The sequence below is a fragment of the Anas platyrhynchos genome, chromosome 7, assembly GCF_047663525.1.
Source record: "Anas platyrhynchos isolate ZD024472 breed Pekin duck chromosome 7, IASCAAS_PekinDuck_T2T, whole genome shotgun sequence".
NCBI lineage: Eukaryota > Metazoa > Chordata > Aves > Anseriformes > Anatidae > Anas > Anas platyrhynchos.
Genome location: NC_092593.1, coordinates 27,322,566 through 27,336,658, shown reverse-complemented (window position 1 = coordinate 27,336,658; position 14,093 = coordinate 27,322,566). Strand labels below are relative to the sequence as shown.

Genomic DNA, 14,093 nt, shown 5'->3' with positions numbered 1-14,093 from the left:
ACTTTCTGGGCAGCCATTCCAGATAAAAAAAGCCTCTCTCTCCTCCACTGAGAAGTCTCCACCTACAGAATGAAAGATTTACAATAAAATCTCACCAATAGCTACTATCTCTAAGTGTAAATGTCTCAGATGACAATATTCAAAGAGGTTACTGTTAATTTATTGTAATCTACAATACAGCCAATGCCCAAAGAGAACTATGAGATCTTATTTCTTCAAAGTTAAGAACCTGATACAGTAGGCTGCAGCGGAGTTATAAAGTTCTTATATAATCTCAGCGATAAATACTCAGTATTGAAAAGGAACATGTATGACCTAACAAGTCAAAACTACTGTGAAAATGGAAGATGTGCTGAATGTTAACTATTTAAAAGAATTCAAATTAACCTTTTGTCTGCTCTTTATTCCTGTACTTTTGAGAATTATACAAGTATTTTCAAGAGAAATGTGTACAATTTATAAAATAATCACATGTGCACTCTTAAAAACATAGCATTTTATTCCCAATTTGTTGTAATTGTCTGTATTTTCTATATCTGCATTTTAAACTTTTATTTCATGAAATCTTACTGTTATTGACTTTGAACCCATTCACATCTGCATTATATTCTTAGCAATTAAACTATAGACAAAGCAGAGAGTACAGGAGGATTTCTGACACAAATATTATACAGATATAAAAAATAAAACGAATGAGTTTTAAAAACCAACCCCCAAAAATGTCATATTCTGAGACCACTAGATTTTGTTTGCTTGCTTATATTAGTTTGTATTGTTATATCTAAGAAATTTTGTTATAATAATAATAATAAACTCTTCCCTTCCCCGAGTACAGTTATTTGAGGGCATATGACAGAACTGATTGTCAGTCTGGGTTTTCCTCTTAAATTGGTGTGAAGCGAGTGCAAGCAAATAGCAATAGTTTGGGCAGAGAGAGCTGCATACATACCTGGCCAGAATCTCCAGTGCAGAATTCTGCAATATCACATTCATTCACTGCGTATCTACAGTCATAGCCTCGTGGAAAAAACTAGAAAATGAGGAATATAGTAAGATTATGTAACAGCAAAATTAAAGGTTCCTGTTTGGAATTACTCTTCATTTTAATGCTTTTTAAACACTAAACTCACATATATTTGTTCTTTTTTTTTTTTGCTTGTCTAACCACAAAACAACACAACCTCAACAGCTATTTCAAAGTGTTGAAAAATGTTCCAGTTTCTTAATCTTTTAAAGGCTAAAATGCAGTATGTAATACTTCCAAAATATATATATTTTTTTGTAATCTATGATAGATAAATAAAAATAAATATCATTTTTACATGAACACGAATCTAATGCAACTATTATTCCCTTTATATTTGGTGCAGTAACCACTGGAATATTGTCTGGAATAACAGTCTCAGCCTATATTTGAGCTGTTTTCTCTTCATTGTCCATAAATTACACTTGCAACTTTAACAAGTGCATAACTTCCGCAAACAACTGAGAAGAGCAATAGATACAATGCAAGAACACTCACAAGACATGATGTATTACAGCAGGGTCCATCACTACAATGAGCTCCATTAGAAAGAGAGCACTTCTTACAACAGTCTGAATAGCATTCCTGAAGAAAATAGTAGGTGATCTTTTTAATTTCCCATTTTAAATATTTTTCCCAATCTTTCCAACCAACTATAATGTACCAGCAGACAAAAGATTCACTTTAGCACTAATGACTTGAAATTATCAGCTGAAAATATCCTTTGCAATGCTCAAATTGTAAAGTAAGAGGAAAATGGTGACATACATGCTATATTAATAAGTAGATTCACACTTTCCGAAGCCTCTACACAGGTGGGGAATAGCCTGTACCAATGCATACTGTGTAGTCAAATTGTGTTAAAAAACAATTAAGAAAACTAATTATATTTGTAACTATAGTTAATTACTAGAACTAGGTCTCAAGGCTATAGGACAGATTTTTGGAAAAAAAAAAAAAAAAGTTCCATAATAGTTCTACATTAGAGAATAAAACAAAAGCTTACTCGTTGTCTGAACAAAGACACATATTTCCAGAACACTGATGAGGAACCTAACACTCCAGGCACACTACCCAGGCAAAGGAAAGGGGTAAACATTTCTACAGCGCAATGCAAAATATGCTAGAAAACAGTAACTCTTTTTCATTAAAATGACAGGAAGACTGTTCTGAGTATAGACTTTACTTTTGCATTCATTCTCACTGGAAAAAAATATTTTAACAGTCCTTTAATTAATTTGTTCCATAGTAAAAGGCAAAACAGATTAATTTCCATAACCCTTCCTCCTCTCTTACTGATCATATAAATTATCTTAATGTATTTTGTGAGGCAGACTTGCAGAATAGGATATAAGAACTCTCTACTTGCCATTCGGAAACCACAATCACATTCTTCTCCTGCTTCCACGTATCCATTTCCACACTCAGTAGTTTCAAAGAGCTGAAAGCAAAAGAGCACCCCCGAGCCCCCGGCCCCAAAAGTAAGAATAAAAATAGTATCAAATGACTTTTCTATCATACATAGCCCATCTCTGCAATGCTACAGACACACTCTCACACAGAGAATATATCCCTTACTACAGTGATAGGGCATGCTGCATGGTTTTCAAGTGCAGCTAGTCAGAATCATGCAGACATGAAATACAATATGGCTAAACCACCTGTCTGCTAGCCCTCTTTAAGAGAATATTCACCCCCAAAAAAATATAAACTGAGACAGTAAAATAGATCACAAAGTGGTAACTTCGTTCTAATTTCATGGACTTGCATAATTTGACAATTCCTTTAAGAAAACAGACAGTAATATGATCTCTAGGATCTACTCAGGCACCCATACTTGCTCCTGCAATTACCTTCCATCTATTCCAGTGTAACGTGTTCATGCGTGAAAATAATAACACTAAGAAATACAATTAAAAATACCTGGTCTATTGTGTGTATAACTAAGTTGGAATAACAAAGATAAATATAAATTGTGCTAAGCAGATACTCCCAGGACCAGATATATACAATATAGATATATTCTATAGTTCAGGATGAAAATTAGATGAGAAAAACAATACATTCCCCAATTAATAACCAGGAAATAAACTCTTGAGTAATTCACAAATTACACCATGTTTTCTGATACTGGCAAAAAAGAAAATCTACGAATAATTCTAAGTGTAATATTTTTTTAAAAGGTAAACCAAAACTATTGTCGACCTCTAAGCCTAGCGTTGGACTAAAATCTCAAGGCTCTTTGTGTTATTTTTGGTTCTGCTGTTCAAAGGGACAGTTAAGACATTGTACACTAAACCACCATGGGAGTCAGTATTTTTTATTTACATTTTCTTACATTACAATGTTTAACTAGTTTATTCTTATTGCATTTTTTTTGGTCATATGTCCATTTTACATCTTTCCACTCACTCCCTATTCTCTCTCTCTCTCAGAACATTCACTGCTAGTAACAACCTGATACTTTCTGCTGGTAAGGTCTGATTGGTAAATTCTATTATAATCAAGTCAGGCAGAGAAGAGCTTAATTGTATAAGATTGCTTTAAAACTCCTAAAAAAAAAAAAAAAAAAGAAAAAGAAAATAAAAAGAGGAACAATATTACCTCATTAAACGAAAGAGAATATTTTCTTTTTCTTGCATAAACTGCATAGATAATCAACAGCACCTGTAATTTTGGGTGCTGGACGCAAAACTAAACTGAAACAATAACCATATGTACTTTTCTTTAGTAGCAATGTCAACATGATTGAGAAAACCATTTTTTCTTTCTCTATATAAGCCATTGTTATTTCTATGCTTCTGTGGAAACATCAACATCTGATATTCTGAACCTGAAATTTAGTTCTCTATCAAACAGACCTGGTTATTTCACCTGCAGCTGGTAAGATAATGCAAAGGGGTCAATCAGAGAATTTCAAGAACAAAAGCAAACAAACTTCCTGTGACATTACACAAACACCATCAAATGTTCCTATGTGTCACAGACTCAAATTAAGCTCAAACTAAAAATGACATCATGGTGACTGCTTAACGCAACTACATTTTAATTATCTCAAGATTAAGTACGCTATTTTCCACCTCACTTACCTACCTCCAAATAATAAGACTCAAAATGATGTATGATTTTTTTCCCTAAAGACCTTTAATTTTGAAGTTGTGAAACACTAACACAGATAACATATAAAGATAATTCAACCATTCTCCTGGGAGCATTTTCATTGAAGTAAACTGCATTTTTATTCTGTCTGAAATTTCACAATTACTTCCCATTACCTTATCATCATCCTATTTTAATCACAAAAATGAATTTTTTTTCTTTCTCCCCACTTACTCTTTTCTGTAACAATTCTCCCACTCTTATTCTACAAGCAAAAACTGCTACCCTAGGAAAAGATTCAAAACACTCTAAGAAGAACATTTTTTTGTTAATTGTACAAGGTAATGGTCCCCAAAGGATATAGCACAGCAAACAGGACAGTCTGGTAGTCCATGCAGTATTAAATTCTACAAGGACAGCAAGTTTGACATTGTCATTAAATGGAGTATTAATACTTCAGATTGATCTTACATTGCAAAAAATGCCACATGGAGTATTTTTACACTACTTAGTTGCTTTAGAGGGATGTCATGTTCATATCGCCTTACGAAGAAAGAAAAAAAATGACCTTGATTTTTTTTGAAGAAAAAAAAAAAAGGAATGTGGATGGTACAAGGAAATTGTTATAAATTATTTGTTAGCTCTATACCTGAAATAAAATGAAATTAACTTCAACAGTACTGCTACTCTCTATATGATGCTAAATTTGTTGATTTGCCAATTACCACATTAGGAATTAAATTCCTTTTAACAACGTCAAGCAAAGATCCCAAGAATAGACTAGATGTGCTATACAAACTCAGTTCTGGATTTATTTTGCACTACTTTCAGATTAATAGGTAGAACATTTATTCTAAAATGGGATGCATCTAGCTACGCAAATCAACTGCAAGATTTGTCATTATTTGAGCATGAAGAATTAATGGAAAACAAGTTGCATGATTCCTCAAGACTATTTTTAAATGTTATGGATGAACATTCAGCTAATTACAAGTAACCTCAGAAAATACCCACACAGATATTTTGACAAATCTGAAACCAGATGGGTGTTAGTGGAACAATTACATTCTCATTATAATGTGTTGGTAGTCACCACCTCTGCTAAACATTTATTACCTTTGTTGGCCTGTTGAAAAGACAAGCACCTCCCCCACGAAGTAAAAATTCTTTGTATTCTGCAATGCTGCACTTGGAGAATTTCCTGGAATGATAAACCCTACAATAGCAAAGAATTAGCTCAGTAAATGCATCAACAGTTACTGGAAAAGGGCAGAGGGGTCATAACATTTTTTACACTGTAAATCCCTGTTTCTTACAGCCACTGTGTATTGTCAGTTCAGATTTATATTTCAAACAATAAAATCAGAATGAAAGAAAAAGATTTTTAGAACTGTTTGCATTTTTGTATCTCTATTATATAGATCTATGGTCTATCTATGGATACCATGGTCTTCGAATCTTCTTAATAATATGAAACCACATTATCATAAAAAGCTGCTATGCACCCTCTTGATTGCATGCATAATCCAACTGCTTTATGGTTTGTTTTGCTGCAACTTCAGTTTAAATAATGGATTACACTCCTGATCCCTGTTTTCATGCCAGGGTTTTAAAACTGTTCAAGTCATCTGATCCTGTTAATAAGTTTGATTTTTTAAAGCAAAAAGAATTCATAGCCATTTGTAGCTGCACAGGGTCAGAATAAATAAAAACAACAAACTTTTCCCGAATCTCATCTCAGACTTTGGCCCTGAGAAAATGCCCAGGAAAGCATCCAGAACAGCAGTGTACTACTATTGACAGAATATTTTTCCGTCTTTCAACAATTTTCTGCGCAAGGACTTGCTTGGGAAGCCTTGTTTAATCTTATTTAAAAATCTTCATTGTATTTTCTCCCTCATTTACTATGCTGATTATGATGGCTTCTCTCCTATCTCCTGTTCTCCATCTCTTTCCCATCCTGATGAAAACAGATTTTATTAGTCATTTCTTATATAGAAACCATCAAATAACTTTAATAGCCATGTTTTGAGATCTGGGAATCAGAACTATTCACACTGAAAGATGGGGGGTAACAGTGCTGTAAGGATGTTCTCCATTCCTTCCCCAAATGTTATAGGGAAAGGGTGCTTTGCTTGACTGCTATTGAGCTGACATTTCCCCAATGAATTATTGTGTAAAAATAAAAGGTATTCTGGTACTGATGGATTTAAGTGAAAGGCTTTACACTGCAGCTAATTATTTACCTATTTCGCTTTTATTATTTAATATTTTAAGTGTAATATTATTTATTACGCTTATATTATTACTTTATTATTTAATATTTTAAGTGTAATATTTTACATTGCACTTCTTTTTCAGCTTCTGGGTGACTATAATCTGCTTCTAGCAATTTTTTACTGTTACTTTATCTGCAGAAGAGGTTTGTTCCACAACATCTTCTACTGACATTTCCATCTGATACAGCTACTTTGATGAGTTCACCATGAGACTGAAGCTAGTATCTATTCTGATCTATGCCTTACTTCGTATTACAGAAACAAACATTCTGTAATTCTCTGTTGCATTCATAAGGTAGCTGGCAAACATAAGCTCACAGGAAAGCCGCACAGTAATTCTACTGCAGAATCAAATTCCAGATAACATATATGAACAAACTAAGCTCCTTCTGTCTTATTTATAACTAGTTTTCTCCAGGATTTTTGCAGTGGGAAAGAATTCTGCAGGAAGGGACCTCAGGACTCAAAAACCTGTTTCAGAAGTTCTCCTTTTCTGCCAAATTGCTTACAATACAAAGAAAGAATACAATATAAAGAAAAGAATCTTTGGCAGTGTGTAGAGTGCAATGAAACTTGGTCTTGTCCTATATAGATATGCTTCCCCCTCAGACTTTAATGACTGTATAGTTAAGGATTGAGAGCACTTGCTGAAAGCAATCAGCTTTCTACTTTTATTCATTTGAACAGAAGAGAGATCTGCTCATTCAAAATTAGAATTTTGAAGGAAATGGAAAAAAATAAAATTATGAAGAAAATAGGAATATCACTTATCAAAACTGTATTGCGATGGTTTTCAACTGTATGGAAAAAGTACGGGTTTATTTAATTGAAAATGCACATTCTTTACTCTTGAATCATCTTAAGTGTAACAAACCATTGGAGAATAACTCTCCTATGAACTCCAGAATCTAAGATTTATGAATATCTTCCTAAAATGGCAATAACAAAGAAAAATAGAAAAGAAGAAACCAATTATCCTAATGATTGGGCTACTAGATTTTCATTTATTGGTAGTAAAACACATGCACATAGTCCAGTACATAAATATTTATGTCATAACATAAACTATTAACTTATTCCAGAGCCCTCAGTTACTGATAGTTAGGACTTACCCTGTTTCCTCCATGATGCAACCACCCCAGGATTCAGTGCAGTCACACTCTTCTCAGACAAGACCAACATACAACAGAAAAGGAAAACAGTTATAAATACACTTACAATGAAGTACTCGCTATAATAATGGACCTTGACTAATTATACAAAGGTTAGCTGATAGAATTGCTGTACAGCCTTAAAAAACAGCCCACTTGAAAAACTGTTAATATACTTACAAGGAATGTGGTCATTTCACATTCTTATATTTGCACATTCTTGACTCAACACTAAGTTTCAGGCAGTATAAAAAGCTAAAAATAGCTGGCAACATTCTTCCCTACATGCTCTCAAAAGAGGCAGCACAAGGCTCTGTGTAGTATACAATCCTGGTGATTAAAAATGTTGCCACTTCCTCCAACCTAAAATGTGTACAGAACACCATGAAGGAAAATTGTTACAGGACAGTCCATTTATTTTTTTTCCTCTTTGTCATATAGGTATTAATAGCAATTAGCAATATGTGAATCAGCCAAACCAAAATTAATTATAAAAAGTAGTTAAGTGAAAGTGGATTTAAAGTTTACTTACAGCTATAGCATGTAAGTCAAGAGTGACAAAATTCATAAAATAAAACCAAAAGATCAATATATTATGGTTGGTAAACCAGAAGTTATAGAGTACCCATAAAAATCATCTACCAAAGAAGGAACGTCTTAAAGATTAATGTTCTGCATTCTGGTTACTGCACTAAATCTAAACTTTTCCTTGACAGAAAATACTCACAATTATTTCTATGGCTATTTCTCCTCTATCCAGGTCTCTCATTAATCTTCCTCTATAAAGGGTATCCAAATAAGGAAACTAAGCTAGCATTTTAAATATCTTTATACCCTACAGACAAAAGAAATATTGATTTCCATGTTAGATAAACTCTGCTTTATCCATAACCAGAAAACAACAATGTAGAAAACAAAATATTTTAGCTATTTCCAAGTTTATGCAGTTTAAAAGTGATGTTTTACAAAACAATACTCCCTTCACATTGCTTCCTAATTCGCAGATCTCTGAAGTGATTCCAAAACAAAGTTGCTACTGTCATTCACAGTTTTACAGAAAAAAACAAAGAGATAATGTAACCAAATTCCTTACAAGATACAAGTGAGAAGGGGGAAAAAAAGAAAAGTTTCTTTAGTCCCCAGACAGGCTTTACCAGCAGCTTTTGTATCAATGCTACAGGTGTGTTAAGGCCATGTCAATCTAATCCATCTGTGAAGCAGCCAGATACCAAGTTGAGCAATTTCTTACAGTTTCTTCAGTTATAAATAAGGTGTTTTTCCAAAAAAAAAAAAAAAAAAAAAAAAAGTCAGTAACAGTTCTGTAGGAATTATAGATTATATTATGATAGGTAAGGAATTCTGAGTTAAACTAATGTTGTTTTTACATTACACCTTTGAATGTCGGTTATGAATCTAACCTAAATCAGGACATTGCTGAGGTCATTGCAAAATGAGTGCTAAACTGGTGGCTCTCACTTTGGTTAAACTGAAACTTTTTCGGTTATATTTCCAAAAATAAAATGTCTTGTTCTATGGTTAAAAGTTTGGTGTTCATTTCAAATATTACAAAGGAAGAGTATTTATAGATTTAGCTAAGGAGGACAAAAGGTGACTCCATGTACATACTCGGTTTCCTGGCAGCTGGCTCCCACTGTATTCCAAGGTTCTGAGCAAGACTTTGTGCTAATTCCTGTGCCATGGCCAATGGAAGGCCATACTGCATATGAAGAGGCAAGCAATTTAAAAAGAAAAAAAGAAAAAAAAAGCATAAGAGCATAAACCATTGTAATTAATATTATCCCAACTCATCCTGGTTTACCACATACCTACTACATCACAAAGTAATTATGTCCAGCCAATCACAATTCTGTGTGCATATAAAGAAAATAAACACAACTAAGTCTCTAATGGAAAAATCTTCCTCTTATTCTGAGGAAATCCCTGTCCAGTGGTCAACCTACAGAAAGGAGCCTGTTTCTTACTGTATAGGTAATACAGTTTTTGTGTAATACGATTAACCCACATCAAAATGTGATTTTCATATTAGATTTAACACTACTCTGAGGATAAAAATATTATTAAGAAAAAAAAAATCAATACTAGCTTTAATGATTTTAGCTTTTAAGCTAAAATAAATTAGTAATGGCTACATGCCATCAGCACCTCAGAAGATCAACCCTCTTATAGTGAGAAAATCCCAAAGGAGTTTCAGTGCTATATTTCAAATTCTTTAGTCTGAGATTTTTGGTCTATGCTTGACAAATATGTAAAAAACAGTTTATGATACTCATGAGAGTATAATGCAGACAGAAGAAATTAATCTTAAAAAGAAAAGTATAGCAAGCAGTACTTTAGTGATGATACAAGATTGCCTGTGAGATGTCTTAACTTTTCAATATGTAAATTATCTTTAAAGCTCTGAATACTGTAACATATGAATTCTATAGTTATAAAGTAGTTTCTATTTTACTTCATTTTAGTGGTGGTGAAAGTTTACCTCATTCACTCCTACTCCTCTGGTGACAGAGCAAACCCCTCCAAAGTAACTTAAGCTGCTCCTTTTGTAATGAAATGTCACATTCCTTATGAACAAATAAAAATAAAGTGAAAATAACTAAGATTGGGCACCAAGAACTTAATGAAAGATTAAACTTTCACACACATTACATGCACATTAATCCTCATCTAACATCAAAAGCTATTGTTTACAGAGTAAACTCATTAAAAGAGTTAATACAACCTAAGTATTGTTTATCTTGTAAAGTCAGCATTAGTCCCAAACCATAAACAAGCCAACCAGAAATAAGCCAACCACATTCCTAAGAAAATTCAGTAACATTTTCTTTAAAAAGATAACGATGAATATATTCCAACTTATCATCTGTCAAGAAGGAATTCTTTTTTTTCTTTTTCTTTTTTCTTTTTTCTAGGTTGGAAGAGACCTCAAGATCATCGAGTCCAACCTCTGACCTAACACTAACAGTCCCCACTAAACCTGTACTAAAATGTATAAGATAAACAGGAAAAGGAATAAATTTGACAATATATCAGCATGTACTCATAAGGTAGAATCTTATCAGATACTCTGAGATATCTTTAGGAAAATCAGGTCCAGCCTTGGCCTATTATCCTTTCCAGACTTGATTTTATTTTGAACACTCTCCTCTTTCATTCCAAACAGCAACCATGATTTCATCTTCTTTGGAACCTCATCCTGCAGCACCACTAACTTTTATTTAACTTCTTCTAGTCATTTTTTTCAGAGATTATTTTATAAAATAACATAATAGCAATTTTAGAATTCAGTTACTCAAGTGAAGAAATTCAGGCAAGATTCCTGTAGCAGTCTTCACTCACTTATCATTGTTAGAAACAGAAATATACTTCACATTTAAAAAAGAATCCTGCCTCACAGTCATGTAACACTTAGCGAGTTGGTACATCTATTCAGCAAGGGAGACAACCCATGCAAAAAATAATTAAAGAGCACATCATCAGCGCTTGCATATCATATAAGAAGCAAAATTAGCATTGTGTGGCAATGCCTGTATTAAGACAGTGCAGCTATGGCAGAGGCTCCAGGAAATTCTTCATCCCCTATCTGTATCTTCTGTTGCAGAAGTAGAATGATAGGATCTCATACAAAATATTTGTCATTCCATCCTCCATAGCATAGGTAGGAGAAGGCTCAAAATCTTTATGCTACGCAGGAGAACTCACTTCCTCCTCTTTGATTACAATGCTGTGAATTAAAGTATACTGTTACTCAAGGTTGATGATGTGTCTAATGATTCAAGTGGAATTTCCCTCAAAATGCTGTATCTCACATGACAGAAAAAAATCATTTTACCTCTAAAGGAAGAGACCTTCCATTAGTAAATGTCACTGTAGCTACACATATGAACAACTACAGTAACTGGAATGCTCTTGTGGCAACACATAATACTGTCAGCTCTGCCCTCTCCTGCTCTTTACTGGAAAAGCAGTACATTATAGATGAGTAGCAAAACTAAGTGTCCTTAAGGGTGCATCAGGAGACATTACAAATATGTGACACTGTCTCCAGGGTGCAAAAACATTAACATTTTGCATATATATAATCAACAAAACCATAGTAGATATTATACGTATTAAAAATAGACTAACACGTTAAAAAATAGATTGAACCTGCTGAGGAAGACATGTATTGATGTAATGACTACCAAGCAAAAAAGTAAGCAATATGACACAGGTAGACAAAACCAGTATACAGAAAAGTATATAAAACTTTAACAGTCTCAGTCATTGTATAATAGTACATACGAGAGGAGGTGCACAGCATCAGCATGCTGTTTGATGTAGTGTTGTCGATATTTGGAGAAATCGTGAAGCATCTGCAGTGGGTCAGGGTGAATATTAATACGATCTCTGTCTGTCCAAGTTTCCACAGCAACAAGGACCACCCTGGTGTTCAGCTGTTCCTTGTATATCTGAGGGCAGAGACAGGACAGGCACAGGAGTAGAACACTGGGTCAAACATGCACAGTCAGCCAGTAAGAGCAAAGCGGAAGGACAAGAGGGGTAAATCAGGAGGGAAACATGGGAAAACAGTTAGCTGGTAATGCCTTGGATTTCCTAAAAGTTAATAATCCAATCAACCTAACTTTTGTTTTAGATAAAAAAATAATAAAATAAAATAAAATAAAATAAAATAAAATAAAATAAAATAAAATAGCAAACAAAAAAACTTGCTGCTCCTTTTTTTTTTTTTTGAGTTATTCCATTTTCTTTATAACTCTCAAGTCAAATGATTTCACTATTCATTTTTGCATAAAACCTGTATAAAAATCAATAAAGTAGAAATGGAAACATGCACACAATAATCTCAAAGAAAAAGAAAAGATTTCAAAAAATAAAGGAAAACCAAAGCCAACTCTTCAAGTCAAGATTAAGTAACTTCTCAGTTTTCTCCAATAGATGCAAAAATTAAGACACACAAAGCTTGATTTTCATTTATCTTATGATCACTTTATGCCACTTAAGCAACGTGACAATTAAGAATATTAGATTTTACATTGATTTTAATGTCACTGTAGCAGGAGGCAAGTAAATGACAACCAGGCCCTAACAATTACAATCAGGCCCTAACAATTACAAGACAGCTTTAAGATAACATTTTTAGCTTTGTGCGTGGTATTTGCTACTGAAATAAAACTGCTGTTCACTTTAGGACCAGGACATAAGATGCCAAATTTTATTAATTAATGTTACTGCAGATCTATGAGAGATAGATTCTTTACCTATAATAGACAGACTACCAATCTGAAGTATTTCGTGGGACATGAAGAACACTTACTGACCAAATATGCTCAGTTATGATTTGAAAAGCTTTTCATAATTAATCCATTAGCTGCTTAATCTATAAAATATTCAAAAGTTACTTGGTCATTTCCATAAGGCACCACATTTAAAATGTTTTTATTATATTTTTTTCCAAATCATACCTACACTACACAATGTGAATTGCAAATATCCTCCTGCAGTTATGATAGACATTTATACTGAATAAATTAACACTGGCTTGCATCCTACTGTTTTGTGTCAAGGCAGCTTTATCCTTATTAAAAAAAAAAAAAAGTCAGTGCATAATATTCAGCTTAGAAGAAAAGGCAATAAACAGTAAAATGGAAGAACAACCAAACAAGCTCAATTTTGTCCAAGAACTTTTAAGGAAAAAGAATACTAATATGCTTCAGTGTGAGGGAGGCAGTCTAAGAACATACCCACAGAAACGGTTAACTACTTGAAAGAAATCAATGAAATTAAAACTCAGAAATTATATATGGCTGGATCAATAAAGCCTTTACTTATGTTTGCTGAGATGAAAACTATACTTCCTGAAGTGAACAGGAAGGAAAGGATGGCATAGAGAGCAGAGAAACTGAAAGTCTCTGAAAGCCAGTATCCTTTCTCCCATAATATTCAGTAAGAAATACAGCTACCTCCTTATGAACATAAGGGAATAACAAGGCAGAAATCCCTGCTCCTTTTCATGCTCCATTTAAAGAAAAGGCCCCTAGGACATCATTTTGCAAAATCTCTATGACTAGACTGAATTCTACACTGGAAAGAAGATGAATATTTCTGTAAATATACACACGGCAAATAAAAATGGAAAAACAGAAGGAATAATCAGAGAAAGGAAAAATAGTTAAATAGTTGTTAAAATGCAGTAGAAATACAAAGAAATAACAATCAGATAAGAAGATGAACCTACCGCCTTTTGAAATGTGCAATATGAATTGTAGCAATATTATTTCTATTATTTATATTTAGTATTTTCAGATGGTTACATAAAACTTTCCTAGTTCCCACTTCCAGTATTTTCTGTATTCACCTAGATTTTCAATACATGTAATACTTCTTATGTAAAACATTAAATACAAATACTTTATTGCTTCCTCCAAGCTAAACAAACTGTTGACAATATTTTGCTTTGAATCTTATCACACAGTTCTATTGGTATTGATAACGTTACATGCAAAGGGGACTTTGAGTCAG

General features: G+C 33.3%; 1 protein-coding gene across 12 annotated transcripts in view; it reads right to left on the bottom strand.

The window, feature by feature from the left end:
* ADAM23 (ADAM metallopeptidase domain 23) overlaps window positions 1-14,093 on the bottom strand; it is a 73,397-nt gene that overhangs the window by 26,059 nt on the left and 33,245 nt on the right. For 11 of the 12 annotated variants that reach the window (XR_005267296.2, XR_011810707.1, XR_011810706.1 and 8 more), the window contains 8 exons: window positions 11,856-12,022; window positions 10,051-10,135; window positions 9,180-9,270; window positions 7,515-7,563; window positions 5,240-5,339; window positions 2,394-2,465; window positions 1,523-1,609; window positions 950-1,030 (listed from right to left, as the gene is read on the bottom strand). Coding sequence is in view for 8 of the 12 variants with exons in the window: in XM_027462293.3 (XP_027318094.1) it covers window positions 950-1,030; window positions 1,523-1,609; window positions 2,394-2,465; window positions 5,240-5,339; window positions 7,515-7,563; window positions 9,180-9,270; window positions 10,051-10,135; window positions 11,856-12,022 (732 nt within the window). In the remaining 4 variants the exon portion in view is untranslated. The remainder of the gene's footprint in view (window positions 1-949; window positions 1,031-1,522; window positions 1,610-2,393; window positions 2,466-5,239; window positions 5,340-7,514; window positions 7,564-9,179; window positions 9,271-10,050; window positions 10,136-11,855; window positions 12,023-14,093) is intronic. The other variant, XM_038182563.2, reaches the window with a different exon arrangement.